Source organism: Lissotriton helveticus, chromosome 3_1, assembly GCF_964261635.1.
Source record: "Lissotriton helveticus chromosome 3_1, aLisHel1.1, whole genome shotgun sequence".
Taxonomy (NCBI): Eukaryota; Metazoa; Chordata; class Amphibia; order Caudata; family Salamandridae; genus Lissotriton; species Lissotriton helveticus.
The window spans coordinates 1203392403-1203412321 of record NC_136061.1 but is presented as its reverse complement, the minus strand read 5'-3'; the positions used below and the strand labels follow the sequence as shown (position 1 = coordinate 1203412321).

General features: G+C 46.4%; 1 protein-coding gene across 3 annotated transcripts in view; it reads right to left on the bottom strand.

Moving 5' to 3' along the window:
• The window catches only part of SIK3 (SIK family kinase 3), a 739490-nt gene extending 728305 nt beyond the window's left edge, over positions 1–11185 (bottom strand). For 2 of the 3 annotated variants that reach the window (XM_078681850.1, XM_078681849.1), the window contains exon 1: positions 10937–11185. In XM_078681850.1, the coding sequence (XP_078537976.1) occupies positions 10937–11074 (138 nt within the window). In that variant the 5' untranslated portion in view covers positions 11075–11185. The remainder of the gene's footprint in view (positions 1–10936) is intronic. The other variant, XM_078681848.1, reaches the window with a different exon arrangement.
• Positions 11186–19919: the final 8734 nt, after the last annotated feature.

Genomic DNA, 19919 nt, shown 5'->3' with positions numbered 1-19919 from the left:
CTGGTCAGCAGTACTAATTATTTTACATCAATATATTAAGTAATTATGTCAAGCACTATTTACAAGTTGTCTAAAGTTACAAAGAAACTTTTTCTGAGACAGTAGCTGGCTTCAATTTAAATACAAAAAATAACAAGTAACAGTCACTTTTAGACATTGTCTGTGCCATCCATCTATGTGGTATGGTAGCCATTGATAGCTGCTTTTAAAACAAGCAGTGGCAAAGCCAATCTGTCTTGCTTTTTGGCTATGCTAACATAGACCGATTGACTTTGCCGACTTTTTTGCAGAAGCGTAAGAGCAATGGCAACAATAAATACATAAAATATTACGTTCATACATGCATCTACCACGCAGCAGACATTTTGCTTATTCTTTTTACTATTTCAAGATGGAAGACGCCAATCTTGGAGCAGCAAATTAAAAACTATGCACTAAACTGCTTGAAACAAGAAACGCAAGGTCCGGTAGCAAACGGCAGCTGCTGTTCCCGCCAGAAATTTACATATGATATATATATATATATATATACAAGAAAACTCTTGTCAAGTAGCCCGGTTACCTCGGCAGGAAAAGAGCACAGACCACCGTGGCTTCGTCAGCTAGACTTTATTCAGGTTCCATAGCTAGCGCTACAACAGCCATTACGCGTTTCGTCCCTCACAGGGGACTTGATCACATGTATGTGATCAGGCTCCCACGAGGAGCGAAGCGCGTCATGGAGGGCACTTGCCTGTGATACTCTATGCCGAAATAAATACTTTGCACTGCTTCACCACATACTTATGTGTGGAGGTTCTTTATTTGGTGGAGGAGATTTCCTGAGGTCCGTGCCTGCGAGCAACTGTTCCTTGACGAGGAGGGACGGGCAGGATTTGCTTGGATATATATATATATATATATATATATATATATATATATATATATATATATATACACACATATACATATACATATATACACATGCACACGCATATACTCATATCTTAAAGGTAGCAACTGGAGCAAGTGTGAGGGTTTTAACAATTAAAAAGCCAAAGGGGGTGCATGAGGGACTCGAACATCTGTGGAGACGAGAAACATGAAGCAGCAGGGGAATTTTACGTGGGGGAAGTAGTTAACAATGGAGAGCAAGAAAACATGCACTCCCATCGAGTTTTAAAAGAAAGAAGGTAGTTCTTTGAATGCAACTAGCAAAAGGACTTACGTCATCTAATCAGACCATGGTGAGGAAGAAATGCTTCAGGGGAGAAAAATAATTTTGGGGGGAAAAGTCATTGAATAAAAAAAATTTAAAAATGAGAGGCAAGAAAGCCATCCAATCATATACAATAGGCTGATCCAGAGCTCAATAGATGTATTAATGTTAGGATATTAGAGAGACACCTGGTCTTCGGAAACAGACCGTACACCCAGACTCTGTATAACTAACCGGTAATTCACCCATTTCTGTGCATTACCAGTGTACAACTCACCTGCCATCCAAAGCATATCTAGTCTAATTCAATTGCTTTCCGTAGCATAATTAGTGTGAAATGAGGGTAATTACACAGCGTAGTCTATAGATTTAGATTTAGTTTATTGTACAGTTAATAAAAACTCACAATTTTGAAACGTACACATATTTAAAAGAAGTCAATGGCTACATGTAAAACATAAAAGGAGCGGGTGGCTCACATAATTAAGATCATGAAAGTCTCATTTTGGGTTTAGTAAGGTCCTTTGGGGTTAGGGGGACAAGGTGCTTGTAGATTTAAGAGTCAAGGGTCTCCGGTGAGGTAAGCGCTGTTTTGGTTTGGCTGGTGCTTCGAGTGAAACCCTCTGGCTGTTTCGTTTTGTCTGGTAGTCACTATGTAGAAAAAATGTGTTATTCTGCAGTTTAGCTGGGTTTCTTCAGGATTAAAACAAAGCATCACAGCTTGCGTAGTCTATAGGAAATCAACCACATGTGAATAATTTCCTTCCTTTTGTGTGCAGTTTGCAATTTCCCCACAACCCAGTGTCTACAATGTACTTCTTTAACCAGTAAACACCACTTTGCAATCCTCCCGCTGTCCAAGACATGCCCAATCAGAAATCAACCTCCATGCCCACTGTTTAATCAGAATTATCAGTTATCCAATAAATACCCATCCTATAATTCACCCCTACCGATCTTTAATCCGCCTTCCATCAAGCAGTCTGTAAATCACTCTTCATCTAGTACCTAATCAATTTGAAATTCGGTCTGCTATTTGGTGTGCAATCAACCTGTAATCAACCCCTGTTCAGTGCGTAACAAGTCTATAATACGCCCTTATTCAATCCATAACACCACTAATTCACCTTTTTCAGCGCCAGCCACTCTACTATTGACCCCATATACAAACAGTAACTATGTACACCACCTGATATCCATTATATACCCAGTTTGTGCCTCACCACCTAGCCAATGAAGCAAACCTATGATTCAACTGTTATCAAATCCATAATCAGCGTTTGATTCAACCTCTACCAAGTCTGCAACCAGCCTGTTTTTCATCCTCCATACTCTGTAAACCAGAATAATTCACTCCTTCACTAATTGCAGAAAAAGCATTTGGTCTAACCAGTTACCAAACACTCTCTGCAACCATTCCCATGCCACAGTAATTTACAATAAAAGCACATGATCAATTCAAGACAATTCAGTAACGCGTTATGCTCTTTTCCTTCAAATCACGTTAGACCAAGAAAAAGACCACATTTTATACACTGTGAGCTGAAAGGTGAACACAGATAAGTTCTCTCTCTTCATGCGCCCAACGAAGGGTGCGAGCTAATCCAGAAAGAGTAAACCCACTTTCACAGAAATAGGGGTCTGTATTTATAAATATAAAATCTTCACTTGAAGGAACAAACCCATACTAGAGCAACCCCAAAAAGAAGAAAAACAAAGTTAAAATCAGGAGCAGCGAGAGCTAGGGAGGAAGGGCCAGATTCCTCCTCCTTCGGGTGAAAGACAAACATGCTCTTTTCGAAAGGGAAGAAAATATGCTGAAAACAAACAAGGATTCAAGGAAACGCCAAATTCAGCCCAGACCTGGTAAACAGGCATTTCAGTGTTAGAGGCGAAGCGCCATTAATTTACTGTGGCGGCAGACTGGGCCGCATTATCACAAGGACGCTATGGGGGGCGGCTAGGCACGGGGTCGGAATCTAGGGGCCAGGCACGGGGTCGGTAATCCAGGGGCCAAACAGGGGCCGGGGAGAAGAATCCAAGGGCCGCACAAGGACTGTAGAGGCTGAAAATAGACTGATGATGGGGTTCCAGTGGTTGCACGGGACTCGAAGCAGGAAGTAATGCGCCAAACAGGAACTGACGAGAGGCTCTAAGTGCTACAAGAAGACCGGAGAGGAGATTTAAGGGATGCAGGAGGACGGAGGGGAGGGAACTAATAGCTGGATAAGAACCAACACGGGGGCTTCATGGAGATTGAAAGGGTCTAGAGATCAATGAGTCACACAAGTATGGACAAGTGGGATCCACAGCCTGAGGCGGGAGCAAGGAGGGATGAACAAGCAGGATATAATGGCTGAATAGGGATTGGCAAGAGGACTCCAGTGGTTGTAAAGGGACTAAAACAGGAATCTAGGAGATAAAAAGAGACCAATAAGAGGCCTGCAAGTGCCGCACAAGAACTGCAAAGGAGACAGGCAGAAGGGCCACACAGGAACTGGAGAGAGGGACGTATGGGTCGCACAAGGACAGAGTGGGACTCTAAGGGGCCTACGGGGAGGGACGAGAGGGATCCAAAAGGATGAACATTCACCACTGAGAAGAATCCACACAGCACCAAAGTAGGGACCTAATGGGTTCCCTAGAGACAGACCATAGGGAACTAAAGGTTCCCTTTGAACATGGCAGCCCATGCAATTTAGATGAGGGAGATTAAGATGATTATAGGGGACAGAAATCGATAGGTGGAACATAAGCAAGAACGCCAAATAATGTGCAGCCGAATTGGAGCATCAAACAGCCACAAATGCCTCAACACAGTTCAATATACAGTCAATGTACAGTTAAATGTACAGTCTCTATTGCAGATATCTACGAGTGGTTCAGTAGCCAAGAGAGGATTTAAGGGCAGCAAAAGTAACAACACTTGGATCTGGCAGCCGCAAAGTGAGAGATAAGGTTGCTGCACAGGGGATGAGTCCAGCATCTAGTAGAAAAAAAAAGTAATCGCCTCATGATCCTTGGAATGCACAGTGGCTAACACTGGGATAATAGTGCAATTCAGGGCTGAAAGTTGGGATCGAAGTGAAGTAATGGATACAATGACAAACACAGATCAACCTAGGGAGAGGAGACTCGCCCGGAGTCTGTATTTGAGGATCTAGCACACACACAATAATTGGCTCTCAATCTGTAAAATGCAAACTGGCTGACAAAGGGATCTAGGAGTGCTACGGAGGCTGAAAGATGTGTTATGGTGCTACAAAGACGTCCAAAGACTGGAATCAAAAGGTAGGCTCCATCAACCACACAGGGCCAAATTAAGGGTCTAAATGCTGCCAATGGTTCAACTAAAGGGCTCCATGGGCCACACAAGCCAAAAGGGGGGGTCAAGTTTTTGAAGGGACCAACTCATGTTGAGAGTACAGCTGCAAGTGGGGAGGTTGGGTCAAGTGGCAGTACATCGGTCAAAGCAAGGAGCATTGTTGTACAAAAAAAGAAATACTGAGTACAGAAACGACAAAAAAGGTCTTTCAATAATGCACATCACCTCTTATACAATCGAAAATATTCTCTAAATGGAGAACACCAGGTATTCCTTGGGTTGTAAGGGCTTAAGCAGACTTTCTCAACAAAACCCAGAGCAATTACGTATTACAGCTCCGGCTACGCTATCTTGTTTATTTACACAGAGGTCATTAAACGTCACTGCATGCAACATGATAACCGGCTAGCTCAAAATACCACTTATCTAAGCATTAATCCCAGAAAATGAGCTCAGTCCAGGTGTCTAGATGCACTCTTTCATATTTGTTTATCCTTCTGAAGATTACCCAATGAGAGTCCTGCATCAATCACATAGGGACATAACAAGCACTGGCAAGCCTGTCGGCCTGGCCATTGGCAAGGTGGTGTGATTGTCACCTTTCTTTTTTACCACAAACACTGGCCGCAAAAATAAAAAGAAGGGCAAAAAGATGCTGCTGCATAAACTTGGTAGCCATATGTCTGTATTAAAAACCCACTGCCCCACGCTGTATGCTGTGATGGGCAAAACAAAAATGTAAAGGAAACTTTCACCCAAAAAAAAAACTATGGATAGAGTCTTGACCTAAAACCCTCTCTATAGGTGCATAGAAATATATGTCTTTTTAAAGATTTTTTTTATTAGATGAGCAAAGCATTAAAGTTAAATTTGTCACCATGCCAGGTGTCAAAAGTGCAAACAAACAATATTTTTTGCATATCAACATCAAAAATGTAAATATCACTGATAAAAATAGAGAAATGTACAACGCTCACATCAGAAATACGTGACATACACAAAAGAACATACAAGAAGATATTATTCACAATGTATATGGGAGATGTCCACTAATGCCACAAAACAACTATACATTTCATGCCACAGCACATCTCCTCAGTGAAAGGTGGACACAAAAGAACATACAAGATAATATTATTCACAATGTATATGGGAGATGCCCACTAATGCCACAAAACAACTATACATTTCATGCCACAGCAAGTCTCCTCAGTGATAGGTGGCAGGTATAAAGTCTGCATGTTTCAATGTGAGCTGTAATTCTGTACAACATCATCAACAATCACCCATAGCAGGATGAAATACCAATGTAAGCACCCAGATTATTATGAACTCAACTTTTCATTATGTTTCTTCTTTTAGTTAAAGCAGGCTGGTACTGAATGTCTCATCAGGCTGCATCAGTGACAATTCTAAGAAAACTCAAGACCTGGTGGGAAATTAAAGACCATTCTGATGGTCTTCGGTAAGCGCATGTGACATAATTAATTACATGGTAGCGGATGTAGCGTGTATTGGCTAGAATTTCCCTCTCCAACGGGATAAGGACTAGAAGCAATGTCAGGTTTTAACAAAATCAAAAAACACTTTGCTCTATATCACTGTTCCTGCCACCTGAGAAAACAACAAGTAAGTCATAGTCACACAATGCTTCAAAACTAATAATGAGGTTGGGGAAACAATGAGGCACAAAATCACCCCTTCGTAGGTCAATTCCCTGCATACGTTAAGTGGGTAACAAACAGAAACAAGTGTAAAAATGGCAGAGCTTGAAGACACTGTGTATATACATATATTGTATTGTAATGTTTTAAAATGTATTGTATTGCATTCTTTTAAGGTTGTTTAACCGAAATAAAGAATAATGAATGAATGAATAAAGCAAAGAATTTGGTTCCTGAAGGTTACTGCCAGGATTCAACCAAAATCGTGGACAAAAATCTAAGTTAAAGAAGCATGAGGTCTGAAGTAGAGGTGAAAATCACTGGATCTTCAATTAAAAACGTACTTTTTTTCCCCCACTGGAAAAAAACGGCGTGCCTGCCTACAGGCTGTCAATGGCACTGTGGAGACACAAGTACAAATTCTCAAAAAGGTAAAATATGCTAAGGAGTGCACTCACAACCTTAACCGCACAAAATCCCATCAACAAACATTTTATAAACAGACAGGAAAAATGACAAACACAATTACAGGGTACATACAAGGTCCTTGCTAATTTTATGACCCAAAGACAGGCCAATATTCTGGGCATGGAAATTAAATCTGGATCCGCCTGTAACCAAAACAACTTTTAAATTAGGGCACTAGACGCTATTCCATATATCTCTAACAGAAAGGAACTTCTGGATCTCACCAGAAAATAACTAGTGAACCACAGATTGAGAACGATGGTGGAACAGACAGAGGTCACTTGGGTAAGGTGTGACTGATTGTCATTGTCCTCAAAATGGACTATTCCCTGGGCCCCATATCATTTGAAAATGCATTGGCTCTTGCAATTCCCCACAAGCACCCACCTCACAACGTCTCAGTTCAAAAACTCATGCAAAAAACAAAACTGCTCCAAAGCCTCTCTTACGCAGCAATAAGGCTCCTCAATCCCATATTTTGAATCCTGCCTCTATTGCCGTTTTAAAAATGTACTCCGAATATATAATGTGAAATCTTGTGTGGCGTCCTGCATCAAACTTATATCAATACTGTTCAGTGTACATTCCCTCGAGAAAATCGTAGGATATCAACAACCTTCTCTGCCTTTCTCAAAAAGACAAAACTGGGCATCATGGCTTGGAATCAGAACATCTTTAGTACCACTCACTCCTGGATAGCAATTAATTTTCTGAAAATCAGTGAGCCCAACCTCTCATTGAACCACTTCACTTGTGTTATGGGAGTCATTCACACACCCAATTCCAAAGAGAAAGAAACTACGGGTCAACCTTGACCATCACATGACTGGGTGCCTGAGCTAGCGTAGTAATCAAGACATCCCAATGTTAACTTAGCCTAAATTGACAGTTACCTTTTTACTCTCACATTTTACCCAGCTACCCATTTATTATATGCTCTGAGATCCAACCAAGAGTAAAGAAAACTACTTCAGGCCCAACTACGCAAGCACAACAGTGAAGTGTTCTCAAACAGCAAAGCTACAAAATCCATAAAATCCAGAAACAAATGTAGCAAATCTAGCAGCAATGAACCAACCCTGGAACTCATCAGCCGTTAGATACAAACATATTTACGTCCTCAGACCCTGCTTTCAGAATAAATTCAAGTTCACTTTTTCTGATAAACTGAAAACATGTGCTGCCTCCTACCATGAAGTTTCTTGAGGCTGGTCAGTTCACAACCCTGCACCACACAAGTTGATCATTGCTCTTTCATCTCTTCCTCTCTCCTGTTTTGAGGTTAAGTCACCTACAATTTCAATTATTGTCGGGAAAGGTCACACTTCATTCATTTTATCGACTCTCTCTCTCCAGCTGGTATCTGCACGTACAATCAACTAAATGTGTTCCCCAATCTATCAAAGGCTTTCCATCCCTTGTGTGTTTAAGAGGACCCCTCAGAAAAAAGCAAGAATAGTACTTCACCTTGGAACGGAGCACAATGTATCAGGAAGGTTAGGCGGGGGTTCATCCTTGTTGTGGCCTGTCTATTTGGATTTCTATAACAAGAGTCAATTAGGAATGGCCCAAGGGTATAAGTCGTTGCGGAATAGTGTAAATTAAGGGGATTGGTATGCCAGGGATTTGCTGGTCAGTTGCTCCAATAGTAGTGTTAGGCCAAGAGGTGGATCTCTTTGATATAAGAAGGCTATTTCACTATCAGTAATGTCTGGTAAGCTTTTACTCTGGTGCAGTCTGTTTGGTATGAGGATGGGTGGTGTCACTCTAAATGGACCAAAGGGGGCTTACAATCATGCAATTTTCCTGTCTCTCTCTGGGGTGTCCAGGAGGTTTATCTACAGTTGAGGGTTGCAATGGGTGCTGCTACGGTGCGAGTCCTCTGCTGTCTCTCTCTGTCGCTTTACGAATGTCACAAGATTTCCCCTGGGATACAGCAGCAGGTCGGTCTGGGAGCAGACCATCCTAGGGTGCTGATGACGGCATGTTTGCTTTGCCTGAGTTCTCATTTCTTTGGGACTCTCTTTGCAGAGAGTTTGTGGAGTACAAGGGTCCACAAGTGGAGCAGAGGGAGATTCAGCTTGACGTGGCCTCTCTATGGGACTCTCTGCAGAAGCTGTCCAAAGGCTTCTGTATGGGTGGAAAGGATTCCCCTTAAAACTGGATGGACGTTTGTCTTGCCAAGAGACCCCTCTCTGAGATCTCTTCAGCAGGCTAGTTCTCTCAGCTGGGGTCTGTGAAGGAGGAATATCACCCTTGGCATGCGCTCGCTCTCTGGGAGATGGTCCCAGCAGGGTTGTGGAGGCATTCTCTATAGGGGATCTCTATGAGAAGGAGTCACCTGTGACATTGTATCAGATGGTTCACTTTCACACAAGCTTCCTGGAGTGCTCTATGGTTTTGTTTGCTTTTGGTTGTGGTGTGTTCTCAAGGAAGTTTAGTGTTGAAGTGCATAGAGGTCAATCCTTGGGAGTCGTGTCCATCTCTGGTGGTCGTTTCAAAAGTGATGTATATGGGCTTTTGCCCAGCGAGGGGGGTGTAGATAGGTATCTCCACAAGAGCTGCTCTTGTAAGTTTTGAGCTGAGATTTCTTTGCAAGAAGTTGTGTTGTTGTCGCAAAGAGATGTATGTGTGTGAGGGATGTTTGGGTTAAAGGGTTCAATATGAAGCAAGTCTTCCTGTATACAGAGCAATCTTTGAAGGGAGTGTCTGAGGGTTCTTTACAGGGAGGGGTGACATGGGGAGGGGTGACATGGGGGTGGGATGACATGATGAATCACCCAGGAAAGTTTGAGGGGGCTGACCTTGGTGCAAGCCATATGTCAGACGTTCCTTTTTGTAATGGTTGTTGTGTTGGCTCTCCAGAGGGGTCTCATTGCTGTGAAAGTTCCCTCACAAGTGCATGAGGGACACATTGGATTGGCCTGCAGGGCAATCAGGAAGTGCCCAAAGCTGTAGTTTGACAGGTCAGTGTGTGGGCCATTGTGTTTTACTATTTGTGGGCCTCTTTTAAGGTCTTGTTTTTACTGTTGATTATCCTGATATTACAACAAACACTGTCTGCAGCAAGCACAAATACATGCAGTCTTCCATACTTTGCAAAACACGCATACAGCGTGACTCTACAAGTTCAATGCTACCCCGAATTGAAGTCATGCGACACATTTTTAGCTATATATGTTTGTGCCTGGGCCTTTTTTCTATCGCAGTCCTACTAAGATGAAGAACTCGCCTTGACGCAAGACATTAACTCTCTCGGGCTCTCTGCATGGGCTGGAGGGTTCCTTTGGGAAATAGTTTTGCCCTGGTGGCTCAGGTGGGGATGATCGCCCTTTTTTGGGGTAGCCTTTGCAGAAGTCGTTTGTCTCCCCAAGAGGATGTGAATGGTCCTTCTTCGTGAGCCTCTATGTTCTCTGCTGATGTGTGCAAGGTGTATGCACGGAAGAGAGTGGGGTGAAGGCGCTGTCTTCACATGTTTACATCTAGTAGGATTGATCGCACTTTTTTGGGGTAGCCTTTGCAGAAGTTGTTTGTCTCCCCAAGAGGATGTGAATGGGCCTTCTCCGTGAGCCTCTATGTTTTCTGCTGATATGTGCAAGGTGTATGCACGGAAGAGAGTGGGGTGAAGGCGATGTCTTCACATGTTTACATCTAGTAGGATTGACTGGGACTCACATCAACACTAACCTGTCTACAGATACATATCTGTAATTGATGCTAGCAGGAAAAAATACAAGAGAGGTCAATATGGCAAGGTGCCAATCCATCCCTCGCATTCCCGCCCAACCGACCTCAAGCATGGTACGGAAGGTTATCTTGGTACAAGTCTCTGTTAATACCTCTTTGCAGAGGTTTACAGCAGGTACACTCTATGGGAATATGTCCAATAAGGGGAGAGAAGGCTGGCGGGAGCAGAGTTTCTCCATGGAGTTTCACATTCTCTGTTCGAATTAACTGTCCCAGGAGGCTAGCTGGTGTAGGTCTGTGTGCATAGGTGTTAGCCAGGTTGAGAAAAAAGGAGACCACCAGTGCATACATCTATTGCTAATTTAGCAAGGGTCCCCAGGTACAGGCTGGCTTTACAGCAGGATGCCTCTGTAAGAAGTGCAATGGTCATACTGCAGAACCTCCCACCACCCCAGGGGTACACTGACGGGTTCATCTTGGCACTACCAGTCTACTGATCTATCTGTGTTAGGAGTCCCAGGTGTGGAAAGTGAGGTTCGAAGGTCTGCGTAGGAAGCAGTCCACCTTTGGGTGTGGGGGTGCAAGGGGGCTTACCTTTGCGCGAGTCACGATGTGTGTCGCCAGCTTCACTACGGCGAAGTTACCCTTGCCGATGGTCCGCTCCAGCTCATAGTATCCGATCCGGGCTAGACCTGACCCACGGGGTGGGTGTGCGGGGGGAGCCGCCGCCATATCTGTCAGTGCGGGAGAGGGGAGGGGGGGTCAGGTGAAGGGGGTTCCGCGACAGTCACTAGAGCTGCGGTGGCGGCGGCTCGAACACCGGGGACAGCCAGCGCGCTTGCGCAGGCACCGGGGGCGGAGCCGGGTGCGCGGGGACCGGGGGCGTGGCCCATGGGAATGACGTCAACACAGACGCTCGGAAAGCCCGAGCAGCAGAGCGGCTCAACTAATAGTCTGCGCATGCTCATATGCGCGTAGGGAGCCCAAGGAACATATTTCAGTCAGGCGCAACGTCATCACCACTTCATGGAAATACGGACAGTGGAGGGGATAAGCGCTATGGCAGTGGACATAAAAAAGGGCATGACGTTTTCTCATGGAGAGTTAAAATAGTGAGTTTGTCGTTCTTGAACTTTCACAGCAGTAGCCGTCGTAGAACATGGGTATGTGAGGAATCGGCTACGGGTGACTCCGATTTTTTTTTAGAAAGTTGCCTTACCATAAAATTATATGAAAACCATATTTAAATTATATTTTAAAAATTGCTGCAGACTGCTGCTTAAAAGATAATTCTCTGCTTGAGCACACAATTAGAGCTCTTTATGGTGCATCTTTAATCACAAGGGAAACCGCTAAGGTTACTTAGATACATCTTGTTGTTACACAGTTGTCACTCTATTTTCATATTTAAGAAGTGCTTTCATGAAAAGTCCGTCGATATATTTTAAGATGGCGACAGCCAAAACGCACATTTTCAAGCCTCTTTCCGTGTCTTAAGCGCACGCTGTGTCCTGCATCAACTACACGAACCTTCGTCGCCGCAGCAACCGCGATTTGGCGTCCTGCGTCCACGTGATGACGCTTGGACTAATATGACGCGTGAGCACCAGCCGCCCGCGCGAGCCTCCCCAGGGACAGCAGGTAACCGTGGCAACAAAGACGTCACGGAAGTTAGAGAGTGCCTTACAGTGCGACCCCCAGCGGGAATAAGGAGAGGAGACGTCTCTGTGAGGACACTGAAAAGAGACTCGGAGGGGCAGCATATGGGGTTGGAAGCAGGAGAAGCGAGAAAACTGATTTGGAGCATTGACACCAACAAGAAAAGTATATAATTTTTTTACTATCGTGTCAAAGAATTTACATTTCTATTAAGGAAAGAGAGGTGAGGTGTATGGTTTATCTTTACTGCAAAAACACAGCAGTCAATAAAAATCACCATCTTATAGTGCAAAAAACGTATTTCCCCATGAACATTTCTTATGACATCATATCATATGCCAACCAGGCCCAAGAGAGCACTATAAGATATGTTGACCGGACCCCCATAGATCTTTTCTCTTTCTTTGCGAGAGTCTAACCATAAAGTGGAGCCGGACACGAGTGAAGCGTTGGACAAGTTTATTTCGTGTAGAAACACAGGTACAGCAAAACAGGAGAAGCCCTGTAACGTTGCTGTCTCCCCCTGGAAGGATCACTTGCGAGGCTGGTGAAGGGTGTACAGTATTTATTTAAATATACAATTCTTTCAGGAGGGCGTCTGGTGTCCTCCGATGCTTGCCACGTCTCGCGCATGCGCAGCAACACCTAAAATGGCCGCCTCGCGCGCTATGTAATGACGTAGCGCGCATAGACTAGAGCGCGACTCTACATATCTCCCCCTTTTTCATATCAAAGGAAAACATACAGTCTATATACACGAAGGGGGCTATTTAGCTACTCCCAGTTCAAAGTCTCGAAAACGGGTGGGCCTTACCACTGCTCTGCCTGCTCGTGTGCGTCTTACCGGAGTGGAGGGAACTTCTCTGGGGCTGTTCTCTGTAGGGCTCACCGCCTTATCTCCTTGGGTACAGGGCCTTTCTCTCCTTGGGGTCACACTCTCCCCTCCTGGATGTTCTTCTGCCACTGGGATGTCATGGTCTCCCCACTCCTCGCTGTTTCCACCTGCTCCGGGATTCTCTTCTCCTCCAGGAGTAGTTTCCTCATTCTCCCGTGTCATCCGGTATTGTGGTGTTCTCCCATTATCTTCATGGGACCACTGTAGGATCTTATTGCATTTGGACATGCGGTCTTTGGACCATACATTTCCATCACTGAGCAATGCTGCTCTATCGTACACTTCTTTTACTTGTAGGGGTTGACTGTATTTGCTGTCCCCTTTTTTCCTTAGCACTGCTAATTTGACTCTCACCCATTCCCCTCTCTCCAGGGCTGTTTCCTTCACATTCCTTCTTCGGTTGTAATGTTCGGTGTATATCCTTTGGGCTTTCTCTAGATTGTGCTGCACCACCGCTGGAGACCACTTGCTTGTTATTGTCTTTTCCTTCCACGCTAAGTTGTCTTTGGTGAAGGGGTCTCAACCCCTCAGGATCTGGAAGGGGCTATACCCCGTGCTCGTAGGGTTGATGCAGTAGGCCCACATCATACTTTGGACCTCCTTTTCCCAATCCTTGCCCATCGTGATGGCGGCTTGTATGAATCCCATTATGACCCTATTGAACCGCTCCACCTGACCATTGCCTCCTGGGTGGTATATGGAGGTGTGTTTGGCTTTGATGCCGTTCCTCTCTGTGTACTTATATCACTTCTCCGAGGTAAACTGTGGTCCATTGTCACTGAGAATGGATCTAGGGATACCTTCTCTGAGGAAGATGGATGTAAGGAATCGGAGCACTGTTTCTGTGTCCATCTCTTCCTGTATGTGAACTTCAGGCCACTTCGAGTACCTGTCTACGAGGACACACAGATATTTTGGCGTGCCCTGGGTATCTAGTACGGGTCCCAGGATGTCTTCGGACACCTCCTCCCATGGATTAATCGGGTTGGCAAACTTCCCTAATGCTGGTCGTAGGGGCGTCAGAGTCTTGTCTGCCCTTTGACACTGGTCACAGTCCCTTATGTGTCTTTCCACTTGGATGTCCATTCCTGGCCACCAGTAGATTTGCTTCGTTCTCATCTTTGTCTTTACAATTCCCAGGTGGCCCTCATGCAGTACTGCCAACAGGTGGGGCATCAGTGTTGTCGGTGGGACTACTTTGTCACCTCTGGGCTTGCCCCGAAGCGGTCGCTCCCCCACGCTCCATCTCTCCCTGCCTGACCGTGTGCCTCATTGCTGCCTGCTTTCCTGCTGCCTGGACCCGTGATCGCGCGCATTGACATAGCGCTTGGTATCGTAGCATTGCACTGAGATAATAGCGCCCATTTGCGCAGCGTTGCCGATTGAAAACTTACATAGCCTGCATATTAAAACTGAAAGCGCATCTGCTAATTAATTAATGTGCACATTAGCGCTTCATTGCTGAGAATCAAATTGTGCATTTATTCATTGCCGGTCCTCGGCTGTGCCCCGTTTCGATTTTCTGCCTAAGTAGCCATTTTGTTGTTGTTTTGTCCACCCCTGACCCGTGTCTCCTCCCCGCTCCCGCCTCCCAGCTGACCCTCCCTCGCCCCCGCCCCCTCCACCATCCATTTATGACAGTTGCATTGTCGCGTAGCATCCACGCGCAGCGGTTGCGCCGAAGGTGCGCCAAAGGTAAGCCCGTCTGCGCCCATCCGCGCCTGGACCGCGCCCAGCGCCTTTCTCCCTGGTCCCCGCCACACCCAACCCACTAAACTCACTTATGATGCCGCAACTCTCCTCACCCTCAACCCCGGACGCACACCACAATGCAGCGAAGCCACCCCAGGACGCACCCACGGCCCATTCGCCTGCCTCTCCTGCAAGTTCAACTGCTTCAGAACCCTCACCAAATCCACTTCCTCCATACACAACTCCGACTCTAACCGCCTGAAGTGCATCCTGCTCAACACCCGCTCGGTCCACAAACACGCTACCGAACTCTGGGACCTACTCGACACTGCGTCACCAGACATCGCCTTCCTTACAGAAACATGGATGAACACATCATCAGCACCTGACATCGCCATAGCCATACCGGACGACTACAAGATTATCCGCAAAGACCGCTCCCACCAAACAGGAGGAGGCATCGCCATCATCCATAGGAACACCATCAAAATCACGACCAGCTCCGACGACAATCTTGCAACCGCCGAACACCTCCACTTTCAGATCCACACCGACCCTAGGACCACACTTAGAGGCACCCTCATCTACAGGCCTCCAGGAACCTGCACTCAATTCAGCGATGACTTCACCGACTTCATCAGCCCACATGCCCCCACCTCCGAGAACTACATTTGATATTTGATATTTTGATATTTGAAGGGGTATTTCTAGAGCACGGCGTTCGCTCCGGAGGGAGCATCATGGCGCTGAGAATCCTTGAAACCCAGACTCAAAGGTGAGAAGAAGGCTAAATGGCAGCTCTGGTCAAGTCGTCAGGGAGGTCATAGATCCAAGTTTTAAGAAGTTTTCTGAAGGGCTTCTCTGGGGTCTGTTTTCTCAAATGTATGGGCATGCTGTTCCAGGCTTTGATGGCCAGGTAGCTTAAAGTTTTACCACCTTTTAACTTCAAGTTGAACCTGGCGGAGGTCATGAGATTGTCTTGGGCAGAACGAAGAGAACGACTCGGGTGATAGTGAGGGAAGCGTCTGGTTAAGTATTTAGGGCCGGTATTGTAGAACGCCCGGAAGGCGACAGTAAGAATTTTGAAGAGAATTCTTTTGTGGAGGGGTAGCCAATGTAGGGTTTTTAGGGCTGCAGAGATTGAGGATCTGCGGGGCAGTTTAAGAACCAGGCGGGCGGCCGTGTGAAGGACGCTTTGAAGTTTGATCTGAGTGGATTTTTTAGTCCCGGCCAGGAGACCGTTGCAGTAGTCAATGCGGGAGATTATGAGGGCTACTGTTACCGTTTTCCTCGCCTCAAGAGGGAGAAAGTCAAAAAACTTTCTAAGAGATTTAATGATCCCAAAGCATCTCCCGGCGACAATCCTGGCGTGTTGATCGAACGATAAATCCGAATCAAATAATACGCCTAGGTTTCTAGCCGTGGAGACGGTCTGGGGGGGGGGGCAACAGAGTTATCCGGCCACCAAAGGGCTGGGCAGAAGGAGGTGTTCTTTCCGATGGGGAGGATCTCTGTTTTGCTAGAGTTGCAACGGAGGTGGTTGGTGTCCATCCATTGGAAGACTGCAGTAAGGCAGTTCTTGAGATTGAGCTCAGCTGTGATTGAATTGTCTTCTAGGGGTACGATCAGCTGGGTATCATCGGCATACGAGGTGACAGGTATGCCGAATGATTCAATCAAGGCAAGAAGAGGGATGAGGTAAACATTAAAAAGAAGGGGACTGAGGATGGACCCTTGTGGGACTCCAGAGGCGACCTTTTTCTCCCTAGATAGAAAAGGGCCAAGGGCGACGGTCTGGGACCTGTCGCTGAGGAATGATTTTATCCATGATATGGCGGAGTCTGAAATCCCTATGTCCATCAGTCTGTTAATCAGGATAGAGTGGGATATGGTGTCGAACGCTGCTGTGAGGTCGAGGAGTATAAGAATGGCTTTCTTCCTCTGGTCTTGCAGCGTTTTGATTGTTTCAGTTAGTTCGATCAGAGCTGTTTCCGTTGAATGTTTGGGACGGAAGCCAGATTGTTGTGGATGGAGTATATTGTGGGCTTCTAAGTAGGTTTTGAGCTCTTTATAAACTAACTGTTCAGTTATTTTTCCCAGGGCCGGGAGAAGAGTGATTGGGCGGAAATTGGTTAGGTCAGTGGGGGATTTGTTAGCCTTCTTCATAAGTGGTTTGATGACACCCTTTTTCCAGATGTGAGGGACAGATCCGGAACTGAGTGACAGGTTGACTATGTTATTGATGATAGGGTTGACTACGTCTATGATTTGGTGGAAGATCTTGGGGGGACAGGGGTCGGAAGGGGAACCGGATTTGCAGGATAGAATAGCTTCTCTGGTCTGGGCCAGAGTGACAGGAGTAACATTTTTGAGACTACCACCTGAGGATTCAAGTTGGACAGGACTAGGAGGCCCTTGGGGGGTTGGAGGAGGGGGGAAATTCCTTTGTATGGAGGCGATTTTTTCCTCAAAGTAATCTGAGATTTTATCGCAGAGATCTTGAGAAGGGGGGATTTCGGGTTGGAGGGCTTTTGGCTGAGTAAAGGTTTTTACAATAGAAAACAGGGCTTTTTGTTTCTGGCTGGCTTCTTTGATGGCCTTTACGTAGTAGGTTCTCTTGGCCAATTTCATGTTGGAGAGATAGTTTTTCCTCAGTAGGATATAGGCGAGACGGTCGTCATTGTTGTAGGTACGACGCCATTTACGCTCCGCTTTCCTGCATAGTAGGTGAGAGGTGGCTAAGTCAGAAGTGAACCAAGGGGCATTATTGGTTTTCTTGTGGGTTCTGCCGGGGCGATTTGTGGGGGTCCGGGTTTTAATTTCTTGTGCGACCCACTTTTGAAAAAGGTCTGCATCCCTTTCAATGTCGCCGGATAGAGCGGGAAGCAGGGAATAAGAAATGGGATTACGAGTGAGGTTTTCCTGGACAGTTTTCCAGTTAACAGAATAATCACAATGGGGGTTGGTTTTTTTGGCAGTTTGAGAGTGACTATTGGTGATGTGGAATGGGACCAGGCTATGATCCGTCCATATCTGTGGGAGGGGGGGCAGAGTAGAGAGAGAGGGCAGATTGGTACAGACACCATCAAGGGTGTGTCCTAATGAATGGGTAGGTAGAGTGACAGTTTGTTGGAGATTGAAAATTTCAAGTATCTGTGAGAAACTATTAGTTTGTGAGTCAGATGAAGACTCCAGGTGCAGGTTAAAATCTCCTAAAAGAGTAAAGTGGGGGTAACGGAGAAGGAAGTGTCCCAGGGCTTCGCTAAGGGAATCAAGGAATTTGGAAGTATTACCGGGAGGGCGGTAAATCAGGCCCCCTGTGAAAGAGAGGGATTGGCTGAGTTTGATGGAGAAACCCATACCTTCTGTGTCTGTTAGGGGGTCTAAGCTGAAAGTATGGCAGTTGAAGGTGCTTTTCAGGATGATTGCAACGCCACCACCTCTTCCTTTAATTCTATCCTGTCTATGAAAGGAATACCCTTGGGGGAGGGCAATAGCTATAACTGGGTTGCTGTCTTCTGTGAGCCAGGTTTCTGTGATCATAAGACAGTCCAAATCGGAGTCTATGATGAGGTCGTGAATATCTTGGCTGTGTTTACACATAGACCGCGCGTTAATCAACCCGCCTTTGAAGGGGGGCAGGGGGACCTTGGGGAGGAAAAGCTTAGGGGATGGGTGGGCTGGTAAAAAAGTGAGAGGCCATCGGCAGTGGATGCAGCAAGATGGGCCGAATACCTCTGATAGGTCCAGTTGACAGGGGCAGTCATGGTTACTTTGTAGCAGGTGGAGATCATTAGAGAGGTACCTGATATGTGGGGTGTTCAGGGCAGAGTTTCCTGCGCCTGTCGCGGTCTTGGCGCGGACGGGCGCAGACGGGCTTGCGTCTGCGCTCGTCCGCTGCGCTTCCTAACCATGCACATTTCAAGCAGTGGGGAGTGGGAGACCTCAACTTCCACCTTGAAAACAAACACGACAGCAACACCTCCACCCTTCTGGATAACCTGGCCAATCTCGGACTCAGACAACTTGTTGACACCCCCACTCATGTAGCCGGACACACGCTCGACCCTATCTTCACCTCCAGCAAGCACATTTCCTTCGACCGCACCACAGCTCTCCATTGGACGGACCACAGCTGTGTTCACTTCAGCTACAAAACCACCCTGAACCACAACCGCCCACAACCCATTCCTCGGAGAAACTGGAACAAAATCACCTCCGACCAACTCCTCTCATCACTCAACCAAAATCCTCCCACCCTCTCATTGGACCCAAACCAAGCGGCCACCGATCTCAAGCAATGGATCACCCACAGTGCTGACGAATTAGCACCCCTGAAAAAGCACCAGATCAAACCAGCCAGTAAAAAGACTTCCTGGTTAAATGATGATCTTAAAAAATCCAAGAAACTATGCCGCACCCTGGAGAAAACTTGGAGAAAAAACCCAACCACTGACAACATGGCCACCCTCAAGGCAGCCACCCGTAACCACCACCAACTGATTCGATCCGCCAAGAAATCAGCATTCAAGGATCGTCTCGACAACAACACCCACAACAGCAAGGAACTTTTCAACATCGTCAAAGAATTCACCAACCCCACCGCAGCATCTAACGACATCACCCCCTCGCAAGACCTCTGCGACGCATTATCCTCCTTCTTCTACAACAAAATCGCCGACATCCACAACAGTTTCGAGAACACTCCCAACGATCTACCCTCCCCACTCCCCTCAGATCCCACTCCGCCAACTAATTACCTTAGCGCCTGGAACACAATCACCACTGGAGACACCATCCGCCCTATGAACTCAATCCATTCTGGCTCACCAACCGACCCCTGCCCCCACCACATCTTCAACAAAGCTGACACCATCATCGCACCCCATCTTCGTGATGTCATCAACTGCTCGTTCAACTCTGCCACCTTTCCAGAAAGTTGGAAACACGCCGAACTCAGCGCCCTCTTGAAGAAACCCACAGCAGACCCCTCTGAACTTAAAAAACTACCGACCCATATCCCTCCTCCCTTTCCCCGCCAAAGTCATTGAGAAAGCCGTCAACAGCCAGCTCGCCGCCTTCCTTGAATCCAACAACTCCCTCGATCCATCTCAATCTGGATTTCGAGCCAAACACAGCACCGAAACCGCCCTCATTGCAGCGACAGACGACATCCGAACACTACTGGACAACGGAGAAACTGCGGCCCTCATTCTACTCGACCTCTCCGCCGCTTTCGACACGGTCTGCCACAGCACCCTTTTACAACGCCTCAGCAACATCGGCATACAAGGAAAAGCCCTGGACTGGATCATCTCGTTCCTCGCCGGG